Source organism: Hyperolius riggenbachi, chromosome 6 (assembly GCF_040937935.1).
Source record: "Hyperolius riggenbachi isolate aHypRig1 chromosome 6, aHypRig1.pri, whole genome shotgun sequence".
Taxonomy (NCBI): Eukaryota; Metazoa; Chordata; class Amphibia; order Anura; family Hyperoliidae; genus Hyperolius; species Hyperolius riggenbachi.
In genome coordinates, this window is record NC_090651.1 from 86,662,347 (window position 1) to 86,684,174 (window position 21,828).

The 21,828-nt window shown below is 44.6% G+C and overlaps 1 protein-coding gene across 1 annotated transcript in view; it reads right to left on the reverse strand.

The window, feature by feature from the left end:
* COP1 (COP1 E3 ubiquitin ligase) overlaps positions 1-21,828 on the reverse strand; it is a 319,426-nt gene that overhangs the window by 248,178 nt on the left and 49,420 nt on the right. Inside the window, exons 3-5 of the mRNA XM_068239628.1 lie at positions 21,663-21,760; positions 7,971-8,035; positions 3,797-3,916 (exon numbers count right to left, since the gene is read on the reverse strand). Of these exons, the coding sequence (XP_068095729.1) occupies positions 3,797-3,916; positions 7,971-8,035; positions 21,663-21,760 (283 nt within the window). The remainder of the gene's footprint in view (positions 1-3,796; positions 3,917-7,970; positions 8,036-21,662; positions 21,761-21,828) is intronic.

Here is a 21,828-nt window from a genome sequence, read left to right on the forward strand (position 1 = left end):
TCTTAGGCGGTTTGTGGGCTCCACTGCGCTTAACCACTTAACGACCACGGTCAGCAGATTGGCGGACCTAGGTGTTAAGTGGTTTTACATGGAATCGGCCGCTCGTTCGAGGCCTTTCCATGTCAGTTCACGTAGGGTGTCCCCGTGAACAACCTGCGAGCCGCGATTGCGGCTCGCAGGCGAAATGTAAACACGCGGGTAAGAAATCCCCGCTGTTTACATCATACAGCAGCGCCGTAAAGGAGATCTGCGATCCCCGGCCTCTGATTGGCCGGGGATCGCCTGCAGCTGATAGGCTGAAGCCTATCTCCATCCTGCGCTGCCCAGGGGAAAGAGGAGAGGGAGGGAAGGGGAAGGAGGCGGAAAATCGCTGCGAAGGGGGGCTTTGATGAGGCCCCCCCACGCTAAGCGAAAATAGCCGGCGGCGATCAGACCCCCCCAGCAGGACATTCCCCTAGTGGGGAAAAGGGGGGGGGGGAAGGAGTCTGGTCGCCCTGGCTGTCTGCTGATCTGTGCGGTGGGCTGGAGAGCCCACGCTGCACAGATCAGCGCGAACAAGCCCGGTCCTTAAGTGGTTAAAGAACTCTCCCAAGGCGAATATATTTATTTTACTGTATTTTAACATATTGTAATTTATAACGCCGACATCTTCAGCAGCGCCACTTAACTGTCCTGTCACTTAACTGTCCCTCAGAGAGACTCACAATCCAACCATACCATTATTATTATTTATTGTATTTATAAAGCGGCAATATATTACACAGCACTGGCCAATAAATAGTGATAATTGCCCAAATATTTTTATAGAGGGAAACCAATTTATCTGTATGTTGTTGGGATGTGGGTAGAAACTGGAGTGCCCGGAGGAAACTCACACAGACACGGGTAGAACATACAAACTTTGTGCAGAAAGTGCCCTGGCAGGGAATCGCACCCGGGACCAAGTGCTGCAAGGTGAGAGCGATAACCACTATACCACCGTTTAATACAGAGTTCATTAGCAGCAACATATAGCAAAGCTACGGTATATGCATGGTCGAATTATCTTCCATCACTGGGCGGTGCTGCACCACTGTAACCATCCTCTGGGTTACGATTACATGACATATGTGATCGGATAGCCAAAGAAGATGCCGGGAGTGCAGCGCTGCTGGTGGAGGAGAGGAGAAGCTATCCAGCCGCCTGGAGCAGGTAAACATAAAGGAGCTCCCTGCACCGCTCTGCATAGCTGCATTAGGCAGCTAAACGGCATATGCTGTTTAAGGCCGCCCTGGCATACATCATCTGTCTCAAGATAATATGCCTGCACGGCTGCTATTACATTATATAGGCCTATTTTTAACAATGACTCAACCAGCAACCAGAAAGCACAATAATCTGGCATCAACCAATCCCAGTTGGTACCAGATAACCAAGATTCTACTGTAGTTCAAGATTTGTCTGCACAAGATGTGTAAAAAGAAAACCGGTAGCTGATAACATTCATTTGAGACAGTCAACTTTAAACTTGGATTTTTAACATTTAAAATCAGAATATTAATAACTAAGGTATTTCAGGAAGATCTTTCTTAGGATTACCATTACAGATACGTTTCTTTATCTTATTAGTTTTTTTTCACTTTAGGTTTGCTTCAAACAAATGGCAAGCAGGTTTACTATATTGGCAAGAGCTGGGAGAAAAGTATTTACTAGTCGGTTATATCGGACTGTAAGGTCTCAGACACACTATAAGCGCTTTTATAAGCGTTTGATTGCTGAACGCAAAAAAAAAAAAAAAATGCTCCAATTCACTTGCATTAAAATTGAGGTAAAATTGTGTAAACATCGCCACAATCGCATAAGATTGCAGATGCGTAAAAATTTTTGTGATAATTTTACTTCGATTTTAGTGCAAGTGAATGGGCGCAATTTTTTTAAAAGTGCTTTTAGTGTGTCTGAGCCCTAATTCTGCTTTAAAGAGAACCTGAACTGAAAATGAAAAGTCAAAATAAACATATACAAGTCATACTTACCTCCTGTGTAGTCTACTCCTCAATCTCTTTCTCATCTCCTGCGTCCTGTTTGTCCACTGTGATCAATGGAATGCTCTGTCCTCCATTTTGAAAATGGCCATTACCCCATAACAGCTTCCTGGTCATCACACTGTTAAACTGTAATATCGCCCACTTGAGCCATAGGGAAACATGGACATAACCTTGCACATTCAGTTGTAACTGACAGCTGCTGATATATAACTGACAGCAACTGGTATATTTCAGTTCTGACAAAATGTTGTCAGAACTGGAAGGGATCACTGTAAGAAGAAAACGGTGAGCTTTTGAGAGGAATTGACGGTAAGGCAAGTATGTAATATTTATTTGCAGCTACATCATGTGTTTACGTTAAAGGGACCCTGAACTGAGTAAAATTATATAAAGTGTAACTGTCGGGCATAAAACCAATTCTTTATTTTTATCTGGTAAACAAGTAATAATGATATTAACCAGGCAATCCAAAAGTTAAAATCACTATTACTTTTCTTGTTGATAAATGATCATTCCCCAGTTTACCTGACTTATTTGGTACACACAAAATTTGGTACACAAAAGAAGTTGCAGGGCATGCTGGGTTGTCCTTTTTTGCTTCTCTACTTCCCCTCAAACTTAACTAATGCAGTCTGATTGGCTGAAGCCTCTTTCCCTCCTGTTTTCCCCTCCCACACCTCTGTTCCTCTCTGATTGAACAATATGTTTCATGCTGAGACAATGCACTTTCTATAGTGAAGGGCAGGCAAATCAGGCAGAGGAGACAAAGGGAGGAAATGACATCAGGATTGGCTTCAAAATAGCCACAATTAAAATGGGAAATGCTAAGAAAGATTTCCACTTTTTTTACTGTAGAAAAATCACTAAAACCAAAACGTGGTCAGTGCAATATATATGTTATGTAAGTAGAGCAAGTACTTTTTTCTGAGATAGTATGACTGACAGCTCCTCTTTAAATACATGGGTTTTCTGGAGCATGGCACATAGCCACATATGTACGTTGTAACCTAACTAACAAATTCTTGGAAACCTATCCTCATTACAACTGTAAGCGTTTTTTTTTCGCACACAAAACACAAGAGTTCTGTTACCGCAAGTTATTAAATGGGCTGATTCACAGCAAGTGGATCTCTCATGATCTTTGTTGTGGACACTATGCACAGCTTTTCTACTAACCAATTTAAGTTGCTAAGGAAAAAGTGCACATTTTCGAATACAAACCTGCATGGTGTCTGGAAAACCATGTATGTGGTGTCTGGAAACAAGACCTTAAAGAGAAACCGTAACCAAAAACTGAAGTTCATCCAAATCAGTAGCTGATACCCCCTTTTACATGAGAAATCTATTCCTTTCCACAAACTGATCATCAGGGGCTCTGTATGGCTGATATTGTGGTGAAACCCCTCCCACATGAAACTGTGAGGACCATGGTCCTGGCACTTTCCGGTTTGTGAACATTATTGCATTGTGGGAAATAGCCATTTACAGCTGTTTCCAACTGCCAAAAAAGCAAGCAGCATCTCCTTCCACTGACATCACCTGCCAGCAGTAAAAATGTCACCATGTTTTAAATCTCAGAATGTATATCAGGGAGAGGAAAGCTTTTACAATGGGTAAACACTGACTAAATTATTTATACATAATTATTGTAAAAATGAAGCACTTTTTTATTAATTATTTTCACTGGAGTTCCTCTTTAACTGAAACTGCTCAATGGCACTTGTAGCCCTGCACCTGGCAGAAGATGTGTACCGTCAGCTCGGCATACTTACTGCTTCAAGCTGCCTCTTCTTCTGCACCAGAAGCTGAAGCATCAGATTCACATTGGCCAGATCCAAGTTATCCTGATCCGTTGATAATAGATCTTGGAAGATCTGCCACCGATGACCATTCTTGGAAGACAGGGAGATAAATATTAGGAAAACAACAAGAGCAGGAAAATATTAAAATGTAAATCAATGCAACAGATCATTCACATACATTTTACCAAACATCTAACTATCCTGTTCAGTAAGCCAGCACCGATTCAGTAAGGAGACCTTGGGCAAGACTCCCTAACACTGCTACTGCCTACTGAGCGTGCCCTAGTGGCTGCAGCTCTGGAGCTTTGAGTTTGCCAATAGAAAAGAGCAATATGTTATTTGTCTTGTCTAATGCGGCCTCATGAAACAGCGAGACTGAGAAGTGAGTCCTGACTGCACCTGCTGTAAGTTTTTATCTGTAATAGAAACTAGCTGAAAATCATAGGAAAAGTATATGGCTTCAGGCAATACAGCCGAAGCCATATACTGCTTTATAGGTCCCACTGCTTTACAAGTCTGCACAAGGCAGGAAGTAACATGTTTGCCCCCTTCATCCGCATACAACTATACTGCTGCCACTCCCCCTCCCTTCTGCTCCTAGAATAAGCTTCCCTTCACCCTCCTTCGTGTATCACTCTCCAGCAGCAGGTGTGGCTAGGCTGCCACTCATGCCCCTCGTACTGCTGGCAGTATAGCCTGAGCAGGCGGTCATGCAAACATTTTTAACCCATTAGCAGCTTCAAATGAATTTCATTTGAGAGAGTGCATTGCTTTTGACCTCAGCCAGCAGAACGCATTGTGCTGTAAATTCTTGGAATGCTTTGATGTCTTTCTCCCAACAGAGGATATAGAAACTGAAAGCATAAGTCCTCTGTTATTGTATCACACTGCCCCCTAGTGACAAGTGACCATAAATACACATTACAGCAGAACTGATTAGTAGCAAGGAAAGATAAGAGATAAAAAATAAAAAAACTGCAAAAAAAAAAAAATGGCTTGGAGCACTTGCAAGCCTCTAAATAAATTGCCGTGAAAGGGTTAAATTAAAGATAAATGTATATGCATGGATTTTTAAGCATTCCTACGATTCATTATCTACTGGGGCACGTTTAACTTAAAGGGAGAGAAATGTATTGCACTTCAGAGAAATTATTAGGCTAATATGTTTTCTAGTGGAAAAGAAAGAAAGAAAAAAAAAAAAGAAAGAAAATGACGTGTAAAAGCAAGCCAAAGAAAATGACATGTACCAGTGTCACATTACTGAGCGGGTAAGACAAGACGCTCTCCATACACACGGCTGTTTTCATGCCAGACAACTTAATGTGAGCCAATAAGGCGGCAAAAGAAAATCGGAGCAAGGCCCGAGGAACACAAAGATCTATTAGTCCTGCTAATCGGTTTCTTTCTCTAAAGTTGTGGATAGATAAAGTCTAGAAGACAGAAAGCAGGAGTAATAAAATAACGGACGGTGTCTACAACATGTCTTGTACTCAGAACGCCTCATTACAAAGCACATAACAGTGCACTGAACCGAACACATTAGTCCTAACCATTAATGGCGCCTACAATTCAAGCAGCCAAAACTAAGACGTGATAATAGTTGTGCATCTGCTGACTGTACTCTCCAGTGCCCCAGTATTCCTTATTACAGCTCTCCACTGAAGGTGTTCGTTTGATTTTTGTTATTCAACGTGTACAGCTAAAGCAACATATAGACGTGGCTTCCACCTGCTGAAACCACTGTTTTTGATTACTTCAGCTCACAGTTTACACCTAGGGTGTGGCATTTTGTGTACATGTTAAGTTGCATATACTGGGGACAAATATCCAACCCAGCTGTCACTAGCATTATGAAACAAAAATGAAACAGTACATACAAAACTACCATGTGTGCTGTCTTGTTTTTAGCTTTTTCCATTACTTTATACAACTTCCCCTGGAAAGGTCGCCATACATCTAGCGATTCTGATTCAATCGACAAAGCGATCAACTTTATTGGGGAATCGACTTCAGTACGGTTGATGGAAAGTTGATCAGCCAGTGCCCCACACACTACAAGCGATTCCTATAAGATTCACTTTCACTAATCAATCTAACCGATGTTGTGTCTCCATGCACTAAATGCCAAAATCGATTAAGAGTCGATCGAATTATACATAAACAGTAGCCGATTCCTGCGTGATTGACCGATATCTTATATCCTGCTCGATCGATTAAGCTGGTCGATTTGACATGATATCATCGACTGGGCATACTGGAACACTCTATTCCCTCTCGATTCAATAAAATGATCAAAACGAACGGTCAATCGTACAGCAAAATCACTAGATGTATGGGCACCTTAACAGCTCCCTTATCTTTACTGTGGCAACAGAGCAGCCCATGGCTATCAGATGTGGTGAAGGAGGGACAGTAAAGGCAAAATAGTAATGACAGCCAGATTTTTTTTGTTTTTATTGATCACATTTAACTATAACAATTGTGCAGTCAGATGAATTGTGGATACAAAATTGAGTGCATCCCGCTGTGCCAAGAAGAGAGAGAGTGGCCAGTGGGTGCAAGCACTGGAAAGCCTGACAGCCGTTTCGCGCCAGATGGCACTTCCTCTGAGGCTGTCACTTTTCTAAGGCCTCTTTCAGATGGGAGGCTTAATTGCACGCTTGTTGGGTTGTTCAGCCTCCCAGATGCCCACCACAAGTGACATTCGGGTACTATTTAAATGTAGCCTAATGGCAGTGGTTGTAACACCACGCGTGTCAAATGCTGACACGTGGTGGTGTTACCTGGAGGCTGTGGCCACACTCAGATGAGACTCGGGGGGGGGGGGGGGGTGATGCGCATGTCCAGCGCTGTTGCTGCGGTTTCCCAAACCTTTCACAGTGGAATCTCGTAAGTGAACAGAGGTGCCAGCAGGATAAAAACAATCACTAAAAGTTTTAAAATATGCTGGGAGGAAGTGGCGGACTTACCTTCAAAAGCAGACTAGACAGCTGTCTGACAAACAAATAAATACTTTATTGGTACCCCAAATCCATCCATTTGGGGTACCAATAAAGTACTTATTTGTTTATGTCAGACAGCTGTCTAGTCTGCTTTTGGAGGCAAGTCCACCACTTCCTCCCAGCATATTTTAAAACTATAACTGATTGTTTTTATCCTGCTGGCGCCTCTGTTCACCTACGAGTTTGCAGTGTCCACCCTTGGTGGTGGGCCCCATCTTTCTTCCTATCTACAGAGAGCGACATCTTAACCCTGAGTGAGGACAGGTCTAATCTCCTCACCTGCTTTTACAGTGGTTGCCTCAGCAGTAACCCTCGTTTGTGAGTATAATTCTCTCACACTACATTGTACCATATTACCTTCCGCATACTACACTATATTGGACTCTCGGTATCTCCTTATTTCGCAGTGGAATTGTCATCTTTGTTGAACAAATTTAGCTTTGAAACTATTTTAATGTAATAAAGATAAAAATAATTTCGGCTTTCAAGGTTTGGCGCTTGTACGTTAAGCTAACAGAGGGAATCTAGTTGATGCATAAAACAAATTGTAGCACATTAGGGGGTCGTCTCAGTTGCCAGAAAAGCCCCTTTGGCAATCATTTATTTCCAGGTAACCAGATATTAGTGGAATCAAAAAACACTGCATCAGGATTCATGCCTCATTTAGCTACACTGAAATGTCCCCAGTAGATCCCATCCATAAAAGCCTTTAGAGAGACTAATTCTTGATCCCCCATTTTCAACGCTTTTACTGTTCCAAAAGGCAAGCAGAACTATACCGCTTTAAAGTGACACACACATGCTGCCCACCTGGGGAAATGTTCTATACCACTGCAAAGATTTTCTCAGAAACCAAAGGAACACCAGTATACACATTTCCAAAGATAACCTCATGCACAGTATGAATTTGGACAGAACGTAACAAATCACTATGGTAATAGATTACAGCTTGTCTCGTACAGGTCTGTAAAATGTTCCCCCTGCCTGAAAATAGCATGTGATGCAAGTGAAGTAAGGACAGCTGAAGGGCTCTATCAACTGTTGGACACTTCATAACAAAGAAACCAGAGACCATGTGATTGTTTTTTGCTATCCCGTCACTTTCATTTACAAATACTTATCCGTTGGTTACTAGAGCTCACCGATGGGTCCAGCTTCAGGCGTTTGTCGTCGAACCTCTGCTTCTGTTTCAAAATTAGCTCATTTACTGTAAGAGACAAAAGTGATAGGTAGCTCCTTGCACAAAGCACATGACAAGCATTCAAAGCACAGGCAAAAGTAATGAATGTGCCAATTCCTTACCACTCAGACTAGAGTATCAATGCAGGGATAAGGTCCTGTCCACATAGCTCAGCACCACTGCTGGTCTCTGTAGAGTACAGCATGGAGCAGCATAGTCCTATATTCAAGTGGATAGAGCCATTTGTTTCCACTGCTCCCAAAATGCCTAGATGCATTTTGCACACGGCATTACACGGCAGCTAATGGGCATTCAGGACCTAGCCTTAGCCTGGATCTCCTCCTACCTCTCCAACCGCTCCTTCACAACATTTTTCAATGGCTCCTCATCCACTCCTACACCCCTCTCAGTTGGTGTTCCTCAAGGTTCCGTCCTAGGACCACTCCTGTTCTCACTCTATACTGCCTCAATTGGTAAAATCATCTCCTCCATGGGTTTCAATTATCACCTGTATGCCGACGACACCCAGATATATCTCCACACCCCAGATATCTCCTCCTCTACCATGGACAAAGTCTCTGCCTGCCTCACATCCATTTCCTCCTGGATGGCTGCCAGGTACCTGAAGCTTAATTTGGACAAGACTGAGCTTCTAATATTCCCACCCCGCACAGCTGCACCCCTCCCAGATCTGCACGTCACTATTGAAAATACTACTATCCACCCTACCTCCCAAGCCCGCTGTCTAGGCGTTACTCTGGACTCTGAACTTTCCTTTACAGCCCACATCCAAGGTATTGTCAGATCCTGCAACTTCCACCTCCGCAACATCTCCAAGATCCGCTCCTACCTGTCACTTGACACCACTAAACTACTTATCCATGCCCTTGTCATCTCCCGCCTAGACTACTGCAATTCTCTTCTATCTGGCCTCCCCTCTAACCGTACTGACCCACTTAAATTGGTAATGAATGCGGCAGCCAGACTGATACATTCTTCTCACCGCAGTGCCTCTACAACTCCGCTCTGTAAAGCACTACACTGGCTCCCCATCAGCTTTAGGATCAATTTCAAAATCCTGTGCTTGGCCTACAAATCAGTGCACAAGACCTGCCCGACCTACATCTCTGATCTGGTCCACAGGCACATACCAGCCCGCCCCCTCCGATCCTCCAATGACCTGCGCCTAGTCGCACCACGCATAACTCAGTCACACGCACGATTGCAGGACTTCACCAGGGCTGCCCCTACTCTCTGGAACTCTCTCCCACCAGCCGTCAGACTCGCCCCCACCTTTAATACCTTCAAACAAGCTCTCAAGACTCACCTCTTCACGCTCGCATACCCCCCTACACCAGTATCATAATATGTTCTGTTAGACCCCCTCTCAAAAGACGCACCTACTGTCTCCACCCCACCCTTTAGATTGTAAGCCTCTGGCAGGGCCATCCTCCCTAATGTATCCATCTTGATTATGCAATCTTACTCACAACCACCCTTCTTGTAGACTCGAACAGTCTCTATCTTGACCTATGACACTGTATTGTTATCAAATCATTTGCATGATCTTGTTTTGTTGTGAGTTTCCGTATGTTCTACCTGTATGTTAACCCATTTATCTATTGTGCAGCGCTGCGTAATATGTTGGCGCTTTATAAATACAATAAATAATAATAATAATAATAATTACATGGCACTGTGGTTAGTCCGAATGGCACCATTTTAGTAAAAGCAGAGACCAAGTAGCAGCAGGGAAAATCCAATGCAGAGCACTGAGTGCCATTCTTCACAATTTTTAGTGTAAATGGACCTAAGTGTTCAAAAATTGTTAAAATACCTTTATGTCCTGCCATTGTTTGTCATCTTCTAATGACTGGCAGACTCTGGTCTATCAGAGCCTCTTGTCAGATCCCCCTCTCCCCCCTTCCAACTGGTATAATATTCTGACCAGCCAAAGGTGCATGTTCATACCTATGGGAAGGTGTGTGTGTGTGTGTGTGTGTGTGTTTACGTGTGTACGTGTGTGTGTGTTTACGTGTGTACGTGTGTGTGTTTACGTGTGTGTGTGTGTGTGTGTGTGTGTGTTTACGTGTGTGTGTGTGTGTGTGTGTGTGTGTGTGTGTGTGTGTGTGTGTGTGTTTACGTGTGTGTGTGTGTGTGTGTGTGTTTACGTGTGTGTGTGTGTGTGTGTGTGTTTACGTGTGTGTGTGTGTGTGTTTACGTGTGTGTGTGTGTGTGTGTACGTGTGTGTGTGTGTTTACGTGTGTGTGTGTGTGTTTACGTGTGTGTGTGTGTACGTGTGTGTGTACGTGTGTGTGTACGCGTGTGTGTACGTGTGTGTGTACGTGTGTGTTTACGTGTGTGTGTGTGTGTGTTTACGTGTGTGTGTGTGTGTTTACGTGTGTGTGTGTGTTTACGTGTGTGTGTGTGTGTGTGTACGTGTGTGTGTGTGTGTGTGTACGTGTGTGTGTGTGTACGTGTGTGTGTACGTGTGTGTGTACGTGTGTGTGTACGTGTGTGTGTACGTGTGTGTGTACGTGTGTGTGTACGTGTGTGTTTACGTGTGTGTTTACGTGTGTGTTTACGTGTGTGTTTACGTGTGTGTTTACGTGTGTGTGTGTGTTTACGTGTGTGTGTGTTTACGTGTGTGTGTGTGTTTACGTGTGTGTGTGTGTTTACGTGTGTGTGTGTGTTTACGTGTGTGTGTGTGTTTACGTGTGTGTGTGTGTGTTAACGTGTGTGTGTGTGTGTTAACGTGTGTGTGTGTGTGTTTACGTGTGTGTGTGTGTTTACGTGTGTGTGTGTTTACGTGTGTGTGTGTTTACGTGTGTGTGTGTTTACGTGTGTGTGTGTTTACGTGTGTGTGTGTTTACGTGTGTGTGTGTTTACGTGTGTGTGTGTTTACGTGTGTGTGTGTTTACGTGTGTGTGTGTTTACGTGTGTGTGTTTACGTGTGTGTGTGTTTACGTGTGTGTGTGTTTACGTGTGTGTGTGTGTTTACGTGTGTGTGTATTTACGTGTGTGTGTATTTACGTGTGTGTGTGTTTACGTGTGTGTGTGTTTACGTGTGTGTGTGTTTACGTGTGTGTGTGTTTACGTGTGTGTGTGTGTTTACGTGTGTGTGTGTGTGTGTACGTGTGTGTGTGTGTGTGTGTGTGTTTACGTGTGTGTGTTTACGTGTGTGTGTGTTTACGTGTGTGTGTGTTTACGTGTTTGTGTGTGTGTGTTTACGTGTGTGTGTGTGTACACGTGTGTGTGTGTGTGTGTGTGTTTACGTGTGTGTGTGTGTGTGTGTGTGTGTGTTTACGTGTGTGTGTGTTTACGTGTGTGTGTGTGTTTGTGTGTGTGTGTTTACGTGTGTGTGTGTGTACACGTGTGTGTGTGTGTGTGTGTGTGTTTACGTGTGTGTGTGTGTGTGTGTGTTTACGTGTGTGTGTGTTTACGTGTGTGTGTGTGTGTGTGTTTACGTGTGTGTGTGTGTTTACGTGTGTGTGTGTGTGTGTGTGTGTGTTTACGTGTGTGTGTGTGTGTGTTTACGTGTGTGTGTGTGTGTGTGTTTACGTGTGTGTGTGTGTTTACGTGTGTGTGTGTGTTTACGTGTGTGTGTGTGTGTTTACGTGTGTGTGTGTGTGTTTACGTGTGTGTGTGTGTTTACGTGTGTGTGTGTGTGTGTGTTTACGTGTGTGTGTGTGTGTTTACGTGTGTGTGTGTGTGTTTACGTGTGTGTTTACGTGTGTGTTTACGTGTGTGTGTGTTTACGTGTGTGTGTGTTTACGTGTGTGTGTTTACGTGTGTGTGTGTGTGTGTGTGTGTGTGTGTGTGTTTACGTGTGTGTGTTTACGTGTGTGTGTTTACGTGTGTGTGTGTTTACGTGTGTGTGTGTGTGTTTACGTGTGTGTGTGTGTGTTTACGTGTGTGTGTGTGTGTGTGTGTGTTTACGTGTGTGTGTGTGTGTGTTTACGTGTGTGTGTGTGTGTGTTTACGTGTGTGTGTGTGTGTTTACGTGTGTGTGTGTGTGTTTACGTGTGTGTGTGTGTGTGTGTGTGTTTACGTGTGTGTGTGTTTACGTGTGTGTGTGTTTACGTGTGTGTGTGTGTGTGTGTGTGTGTTTACGTGTGTGTGTGTTTACGTGTGTGTGTGTGTGTGTGTTTACGTGTGTGTGTGTGTGTGTGTTTACGTGTGTGTGTGTGTGTGTGTGTGTGTGTTTACGTGTGTGTGTGTTTACGTGTGTGTGTGTGTGTGTGTGTGTGTGTGTGTTTACGTGTGTGTGTTTACGTGTGTGTGTGTTTACGTGTGTGTGTGTGTGTGTGTGTGTTTACGTGTGTGTGTGTGTTTACGTGTGTGTGTGTGTGTGTGTTTACGTGTGTGTGTGTGTTTACGTGTGTGTGTGTGTGTGTGTTTACGTGTGTGTGTGTGTGTGTGTGTTTACGTGTGTGTGTGTGTGTGTTTACGTGTGTGTGTGTGTGTGTGTGTTTACGTGTGTGTGTGTGTGTTTACGTGTGTGTTTACGTGTGTGTTTACGTGTGTGTGTGTTTACGTGTGTGTGTGTTTACGTGTGTGTGTGTTTACGTGTGTGTGTGTTTACGTGTGTGTGTGTGTTTACGTGTGTGTGTGTGTTTACGTGTGTGTGTGTGTGTTTACGTGTGTGTGTGTGTTTGCGTGTGTGTGTGTGTGTGTGTGTGTTTACGTGTGTGTGTGTTTACGTGTGTGTGTGTTTACGTGTGTGTGTGTTTACGTGTGTGTGTGTGTTTACGTGTGTGTGTGTGTTTACGTGTGTGTGTGTGTGTTTACGTGTGTGTGTGTGTTTACGTGTGTGTGTGTGTGTTTACGTGTGTGTGTGTGTGTGTTTACGTGTGTGTGTGTGTGTGTGTGTTTACGTGTGTGTGTGTGTGTGTTTACGTGTGTGTGTGTGTGTGTGTTTACGTGTGTGTGTGTGTGTTTACGTGTGTGTTTACGTGTGTGTTTGTGTGTGTTTACGTGTGTGTGTGTGTGTGTGTTTACGTGTGTGTGTGTTTACGTGTGTGTGTGTGTGTTTACGTGTGTGTTTACGTGTGTGTTTACGTGTGTGTGTGTTTACGTGTGTGTGTGTTTACGTGTGTGTGTTTACGTGTGTGTGTGTGTTTACGTGTGTGTGTGTGTTTACGTGTGTGTGTGTGTTTACGTGTGTGTGTGTGTTTACGTGTGTGTGTGTGTGTGTGTGTGTTTACGTGTGTGTGTGTGTTTACGTGTGTGTGTGTTTACGTGTGTGTGTGTTTACGTGTGTGTGTGTTTACGTGTGTGTGTGTTTACGTGTGTGTGTGTGTTTACGTGTGTGTGTGTGTTTACGTGTGTGTGTGTGTGTTTACGTGTGTGTGTGTGTGTGTTTACGTGTGTGTGTGTGTGTGTTTACGTGTGTGTGTGTGTGTGTTTACGTGTGTGTGTGTGTGTGTTTACGTGTGTGTGTGTGTTTACGTGTGTGTGTGTGTGTGTGTTTACGTGTGTGTGTGTGTGTTTACGTGTGTGTTTACGTGTGTGTTTACGTGTATGTGTGTGTGTGTGTACGTGTGTGTGTGTGTGTGTGTGTGTGTGTGTACGTGTGTGTGTGTACGTGTGTGTGTACGTGTGTGTGTACGTGTGTGTGTACGTGTGTGTGTACGTGTGTGTGTACGTGTGTGTGTACGTGTGTGTGTACGTGTGTGTGTACGTGTGTGTTTACGTGTGTGTTTACGTGTGTGTGTGTGTTTACGTGTGTGTGTGTGTTTACGTGTGTGTGTGTGTTTACGTGTGTGTGTGTGTGTTAACGTGTGTGTGTGTGTGTTTACGTGTGTGTGTGTGTTTACGTGTGTGTGTGTTTACGTGTGTGTGTGTTTACGTGTGTGTGTGTTTACGTGTGTGTGTGTTTACGTGTGTGTGTGTTTACGTGTTTACGTGTGTGTTTACGTGTGTGTGTTTACGTGTGTGTTTACGTGTGTGTGTGTTTACGTGTGTGTGTGTTTACGTGTGTGTGTGTGTTTACGTGTGTGTGTGTTTACGTGTGTGTGTGTATTTACGTGTGTGTGTGTTTACGTGTGTGTGTGTTTACGTGTGTGTGTGTTTACGTGTGTGTGTGTGTTTACGTGTGTGTGTGTGTGTGTACGTGTGTGTGTGTGTGTGTGTGTGTTTACGTGTGTGTGTTTACGTGTGTGTGTGTTTACGTGTGTGTGTGTTTACGTGTTTGTGTGTGTGTGTTTACGTGTGTGTGTGTGTACACGTGTGTGTGTGTGTGTGTGTGTTTACGTGTGTGTGTGTGTGTGTGTGTGTGTGTGTGTTTACGTGTGTGTGTGTTTACGTGTGTGTGTGTGTACACGTGTGTGTGTGTGTGTGTGTGTTTACGTGTGTGTGTGTGTGTGTGTGTGTGTGTGTGTGTGTGTGTGTGTGTGTGTGTGTGTGTGTTTACGTGTGTGTGTGTGTGTGTTTACGTGTGTGTGTGTGTGTGTGTGTGTGTGTGTGTGTGTGTTTACGTGTGTGTGTGTGTGTGTTTACGTGTGTGTGTGTGTGTGTTTACGTGTGTGTGTGTGTTTACGTGTGTGTGTGTGTGTGTTTACGTGTGTGTGTGTGTGTGTTTACGTGTGTGTGTGTGTTTAAGTGTGTGTGTGTGTGTGTTTACGTGTGTGTGTGTGTGTGTGTGTTTACGTGTGTGTGTGTGTGTGTTTACGTGTGTGTGTGTGTGTGTTTACGTGTGTGTGTGTGTTTAAGTGTGTGTGTGTGTGTGTTTACGTGTGTGTGTGTGTGTGTGTGTTTACGTGTGTGTGTGTGTGTGTTTACGTGTGTGTGTGTGTGTGTGTTTACGTGTGTGTGTGTGTTTACGTGTGTGTGTGTGTTTACGTGTGTGTGTGTGTGTTTACGTGTGTGTGTGTGTTTACGTGTGTGTGTGTGTGTGTGTTTACGTGTGTGTGTGTGTGTTTACGTGTGTGTGTGTGTGTTTACGTGTGTGTTTACGTGTGTGTTTACGTGTGTGTGTGTTTACGTGTGTGTGTGTTTACGTGTGTGTGTTTACGTGTGTGTGTGTGTGTGTGTGTGTGTGTGTGTGTGTTTACGTGTGTGTGTTTACGTGTGTGTGTTTACGTGTGTGTGTGTGTGTTTACGTGTGTGTGTGTGTGTGTGTTTACGTGTGTGTGTGTGTGTTTACGTGTGTGTGTGTGTGTGTGTGTGTGTTTACGTGTGTGTGTGTGTGTGTTTACGTGTGTGTGTGTGTTTACGTGTGTGTGTGTGTGTTTACGTGTGTGTGTGTGTGTTTACGTGTGTGTGTGTGTGTGTGTGTGTGTTTACGTGTGTGTGTGTGTGTTTACGTGTGTGTGTGTGTGTTTACGTGTGTGTGTGTTTACGTGTGTGTGTGTTTACGTGTGTGTGTGTTTACGTGTGTGTGTGTGTGTGTGTTTACGTGTGTGTGTGTGTGTGTGTGTGTGTTTACGTGTGTGTGTGTTTACGTGTGTGTGTGTGTGTGTGTGTGTGTGTTTACGTGTGTGTGTGTGTGTGTTTACGTGTGTGTGTGTGTTTACGTGTGTGTGTGTGTGTGTGTGTTTACGTGTGTGTGTGTGTGTGTGTGTTTACGTGTGTGTGTGTTTACGTGTGTGTGTGTGTGTGTGTGTTTACGTGTGTGTGTTTACGTGTGTGTGTGTTTACGTGTGTGTGTGTGTGTGTGTGTGTTTACGTGTGTGTGTGTGTGTGTTTACGTGTGTGTGTGTGTTTACGTGTGTGTGTGTGTGTGTGTGTTTACGTGTGTGTGTGTGTTTACGTGTGTGTGTGTGTGTGTGTGTTTACGTGTGTGTGTGTGTTTACGTGTGTGTGTGTGTTTACGTGTGTGTGTGTGTGTGTGTGTGTGTTTACGTGTGTGTGTGTGTGTGTTTACGTGTGTGTGTGTGTGTTTACGTGTGTGTGTGTGTGTTTACGTGTGTGTTTACGTGTGTGTTTACGTGTGTGTGTGTTTACGTGTGTGTGTGTGTGTTTACGTGTGTGTGTGTGTTTACGTGTGTGTGTGTGTTTACGTGTGTGTGTGTGTTTACGTGTGTGTGTGTTTACGTGTGTGTGTGTGTTTACGTGTGTGTGTGTGTGTTTACGTGTGTGTGTGTGTGTGTTTACGTGTGTGTGTGTGTGTGTTTACGTGTGTGTGTGTGTGTGTGTTTACGTGTGTGTGTGTGTGTGTGTTTACGTGTGTGTGTGTGTGTTTACGTGTGTGTTTACGTGTGTGTTTACGTGTGTGTTTGTGTGTGTTTACGTGTGTGTGTGTGTGTGTTTACGTGTGTGTGTGTGTGTTTACGTGTGTGTGTGTGTGTTTACGTGTGTGTTTACGTGTGTGTGTGTTTACGTGTGTGTGTGTTTACGTGTGTGTGTTTACGTGTGTGTGTGTGTTTACGTGTGTGTGTGTGTTTACGTGTGTGTGTGTGTTTACGTGTGTGTGTGTGTTTACGTGTGTGTGTGTGTTTACGTATGTGTGTGTGTGTGTGTGTGTGTGTGTTTACGTGTGTGTGTGTTTACGTGTGTGTGTGTTTACGTGTGTGTGTGTTTACGTGTGTGTGTGTGTGTTTACGTGTGTGTGTGTGTGTTTACGTGTGTGTGTGTGTGTGTTTACGTGTGTGTGTGTGTGTTTACGTGTGTGTGTGTGTGTTTACGTGTGTGTGTGTGTGTGTGTTTACGTGTGTGTGTGTGTGTTTACGTGTGTGTTTACGTGTGTGTTTACGTGTGTGTTTGTGTGTGTTTACGTGTGTGTGTGTGTGTTTACGTGTGTGTGTGTGTGTTTACGTGTGTGTTTACGTGTGTGTGTTTACGTGTGTGTGTGTTTACGTGTGTGTGTGTGTTTACGTGTGTGTGTGTGTTTACGTGTGTGTGTGTGTTTACGTGTGTGTGTGTGTTTACGTGTGTGTGTGTGTTTACGTGTGTGTGTGTGTGTGTGTGTTTACGTGTGTGTGTGTTTACGTGTGTGTGTGTTTACGTGTGTGTGTGTTTACGTGTGTGTGTGTTTACGTGTGTGTGTGTGTTTACGTGTGTGTGTGTGTTTACGTGTGTGTGTGTGTTTACGTGTGTGTGTGTGTGTTTACGTGTGTGTGTGTGTGTGTTTACGTGTGTGTGTGTGTTTACGTGTGTGTGTGTGTGTGTGTGTTTACGTGTGTGTGTGTGTGTGTTTACGTGTGTGTGTGTGTGTGTTTACGTGTGTGTGTGTGTGTTTACGTGTGTGTGTGTGTGTTTACGTGTGTGTTTACGTGTGTGTTTACGTGTGTGTGTGTTTACGTGTGTGTGTGTTTGCGTGTGTGTGTTTACGCGTGTGTGTGTTTACGCGTGTGTGTGTTTACGCGTGTGTGTGTTTACGCGTGTGTGTGTTTACGCGTGTGTGTGTTTACGCGTGTGTGTGTTTACGCGTGTGTGTGTTTACGCGTGTGTGTGTTTACGCGTGTGTGTGTTTACGCGTGTGTGTGTTTACGTGTGTGTGTGTTTACGTGTGTGTGTGTTTACGTGTGTGTGTGTGTGTTTACGTGTGTGTGTGTGTGTTTACGTGTGTGTGTGTGTGTGTGTACGTGTTTACGTGTGTGTGTGTGTGTGTTTACGTGTGTGTGTGTGTGTGTTTACGTGTGTGTGTGTGTGTGTGTGTGTGTGTGTGTGTGTGTGTGTTTACGTGTGTGTGTGTGTGTGTGTGTGTGTGTGTTTACGTGTGTGTGTTTACGTGTGTGTGTGTTTACGTGTGTGTGTGTTTACGTGTGTGTGTGTTTACGTGTGTGTGTGTTTACGTGTGTGTGTGTTTACGTGTGTGTGTGTTTACGTGTGTGTGTGTGTGTGTGTTTACGTGTGTGTGTGTGTGTGTTTACGTGTGTGTGTGTGTGTTTACGTGTGTGTGTGTGTGTTTACGTGTGTGTGTGTTTACGTGTGTGTGTGTTTACGTGTGTGTGTGTGTGTGTGTTTACGTGTGTGTGTGTGTGTGTGTGTGTGTGTGTTTACGTGTGTGTGTGTGTGTGTGTGTGTGTTTACGTGTGTGTGTGTGTGTGTGTTTACGTGTGTGTGTGTGTGTGTGTGTGTTTACGTGTGTGTGTGTGTGTTTACGTGTGTGTGTGTGTGTGTGTGTGTGTGTGTGTGTTTACGTGTGTGTGTGTGTGTGTGTGTGTGTGTGTGTGTTTACGTGTGTGTGTGTGTGTGTGTGTTTACGTGTGTGTGTGTTTACGTGTGTGTGTGTGTGTGTTTACGTGTGTGTGTGTGTGTTTACGTGTGTGTGTGTGTTTACGTGTGTGTGTGTGTGTTTACGTGTGTGTGTGTGTGTGTTTACGTGTGTGTGTGTGTGTGTGTGTGTGTGTGTGTTTACGTGTGTGTGTGTGTACACGTGTGTGTGTGTGTACACGTGTGTGTGTGTGTACACGTGTGTGTGTGTGTTTACGTGTGTGTGTGTTTACGTGTGTGTGTGTGTGTGTGTGTGTGTGTGTTTACGTGTGTGTGTTTACGTGTGTGTGTGTGTGTGTGTGTGTTTACGTGTGTGTGTGTTTACGTGTGTGTGTGTTTACGTGTGTGTGTTTACGTGTGTGTGTGTGTGTTTACGTGTGTGTGTGTGTGTTTACGTGTGTGTTTACGTGTGTGTGTGTGTGTGTTTACGTGTGTGTGTGTGTGTGTGTTTTTACGTGTGTGTGTGTGTGTGTGTGTGTGTGTTTACGTGTGTGTGTGTGTGTGTGTTTTTACGTGTGTGTGTGTGTGTGTGTTTACGTGTGTGTGTGTGTGTTTACGTGTGTGTGTGTGTGTTTACGTGTGTGTGTGTGTGTTTACGTGTGTGTGTTTGTACGTGTGTGTGTGTGTGTGTTTGTACGTGTGTGTGTGTGTGTGTGTACGTACGTGTGTGTGTGTGTGTACATGTGTGTGTGTGTGTGTGTGTGTACATGTGTGTGTGTGTGTGTGTACATGTGTGTGTGTACGTGTGTGTGTGTGTGTGTGTTTACGTGTGTGTGTGTGTGTGTGTGTGTTTACGTGTGTGTGTGTGTGTACGTGTGTGTGTTTACGTGTGTGTGTTTACGTGTGTGTGTTTACGTGTGTGTGTTTACGTGTGTTTACGTGTGTGTGTTTACGTGTGTGTGTGTGTTTACGTGTGTGTGTTTACGTGTGTGTGTGTTTACGTGTGTGTGTGTTTACGTGTGTGTGTTTACGTGTGTGTGTTTACGTGTGTGTGTGTTTACGTGTGTGTGTGTTTACGTGTGTGTGTTTACGTGTGTGTGTGTTTACGTGTGTGTGTTTACGTGTGTGTGTGTTTACGTGTGTGTGTGTTTACGTGTGTGTGTGTGTGTGTGTGTGTGTTTACGTGTGTGTGTGTGTGTGTGTGTGTGTGTGTGTGTGTGTGTGTGTGTGTGTGTGTGTGTGTGTGTGTGTGTGTTTACGTGTGTGTGTGTGTGTGTTTACGTGTGTGTGTGTGTGTGTTTACGTGTGTGTGTGTGTGTGTTTACGTGTGTGTGTGTGTGTTTACGTATGTGTGTGTGTGTTTACGTGTGTGTGTACACGTGTGTGTGTGTGTGTGTGTGTACACGTGTGTGTGTGTGTGTGTGTGTGTGTGTGTGTGTACACGTGTGTGTGTGTGTGTGTGTGTTTACGTGTGTGTGTGTGTGTGTGTGTGTGTGTGTTTACGTGTGTGTGTTTACGTGTGTGTGTGTGTGTTTACGTGTGTGTGTGTGTGTGTTTACGTGTGTGTGTGTGTGTTTACGTGTGTGTGTGTGTGTGTGTGTGTGTGTGTGTTTACGTGTGTGTGTGTGTTTACGTGTGTGTGTGTGTGTGTGTTTACGTGTGTGTGTGTGTTTACGTGTGTGTGTGTGTGTGTTTACGTGTGTTTACGTGTGTGTGTGTGTTTACGTGTGTGTGTGTGTTTACGTGTGTGTGTGTTTACGTGTGTGTGTGTTTGTACGTGTGTGTGTGTTTGTACGTGTGTGTGTGTTTGTACGTGTGTGTGTGTGTTTGTACGTGTGTGTGTGTGTGTGTTTGTACGTGTGTGTGTGTGTGTGTGTGTGTGTGTGTGTGTGTGTACGTACGTGTGTGTGTGTGTACGTACGTGTGTGTGTGTACACGTGTGTGTGTGTACACGTGTGTGTGTGTACGTGTGTGTGTGTGTGTACGTGTGTGTGTGTGTGTACATGTGTGTGTGTGTGTGTGTACATGTGTGTGTGTGTGTGTGTGTGTGTGTGTGTGTGTGTACATGTGTGTGTGTGTGTACATGTGTGTGTGTGTGTACATGTGTGTGTGTGTGTGTGTGTGTACGTGTGTTTACGTGTGTGTGTGTGTGTGTTTACGTGTGTGTGTGTGTGTGTGTGTGTGTTTACGTGTGTGTGTGTGTGTGTGTGTGTGTGTGTGTGTTTACGTGTGTGTGTGTTTACGTGTGTGTGTGTGTGTGTTTACGTGTGTGTGTGTGTGTGTTTACGTGTGTGTGTGTGTGTTTATGTGTGTGTGTGTTTGTACGTGTGTGTGTGTTTGTACGTGTGTGTGTGTGTTTGTACGTGTGTGTGTGTGTGTGTGTTTGTACGTGTGTGTGTGTGTGTGTGTTTGTACGTGTGTGTGTGTGTGTGTGTGTGTACACGTGTGTGTGTGTGTACACGTGTGTGTGTGTACGTGTGTGTGTACGTGTGTGTGTGTGTACGTACGTGTGTGTGTGTGTGTGTGTGTGTACGTGTGTGTGTGTGTGTGTGTACATGTGTGTGTGTGTGTGTACGTGTGTGTACGTGTGTGTGTGTGTGTGTGTACATGTGTGTGTGTACATGTGTGTGTGTACATGTGTGTGTGTACATGTGTGTGTGTACGTGTGTGTGTGTACATGTGTGTGTGTACGTGTGTGTGTGTACGTGTGTGTGTGCTTACGTGTGTGTGTGCTTACGTGTGTGCTTACACGTGTGTGTGTGTGTGTGTGTGTGTGTGTACGTACGTGTGTGTGTGTGAACGTGTGTGTGTGTGTGTACGTGTGTGTTTACGTGTGTGTGTGTGTGTACGTGTGTGTGTGTGCACGTGTGTGTACGTGTGTGTACGTGTGTGTACGTGTGTGTACGTGTGTGTACGTGTGTGTGTGTGTGTGTGTGTGTGTGTGTATATATATAGAGGTAGAAGGGGACTGGTCCTTGCTTTCTTGAGAAACAATAGTTGTCTGTTAGATTAATCCTAATGAGGCCTTAAAGGGAACCTAAACACACCAGTAAAAACAAATTTCACTTTCCTGGGGCTTCTAACGCCCCTCTGCACTCGCCCTGTGCCCATACCATCACTGAACAGTACTCCAGTCACCCCCCTCCGCTTAAGTTTCAATTCTGCCAACTCAGCCAGTCGATGGCCACTATGACCTCGCAGCCCTGGCCGCGCGCATCCTCGATTGTGCTTCCCGTCGCCGGAAGCATCCTGTGCATGCGCAGTAGAGATTTTCTCATACTGCACATGCGCAGGAAGCTCCGGTGACAGGACCTTGATCAAGGACGCGCAGGCGTAGTGGCCATTGACTGAGTGAGTCGCCAGTATCGAAACTGAGGCGCAGCAGGGGACCAGAGGATCATTCAGTGACGTCAAGGGCACAGGGCAGCTGCAGGGGGGGCGTTAGAAGCCCCAGGAAAGCGAAACTCGTTTTTTACAGGTCGGTTTAGGTTCCCTTTCAGGTTAGATCAGAAACCAATGCCAGAAACACGCTAACACATTACATTAAAACACTCACCTAAAAAATTGGGGTAGAGATGGTCAATGTTGTCAACCACATAGTTACACTTTGGACAGCGGTTATTGTCCTCCAGACTCTGGTGGATACACTTGTAGCTGATAAAAAGGGAAAACATAATTTAGTCATTACTGGATGTCAAAGTAAAAAGTTTTCTTTACAAAAG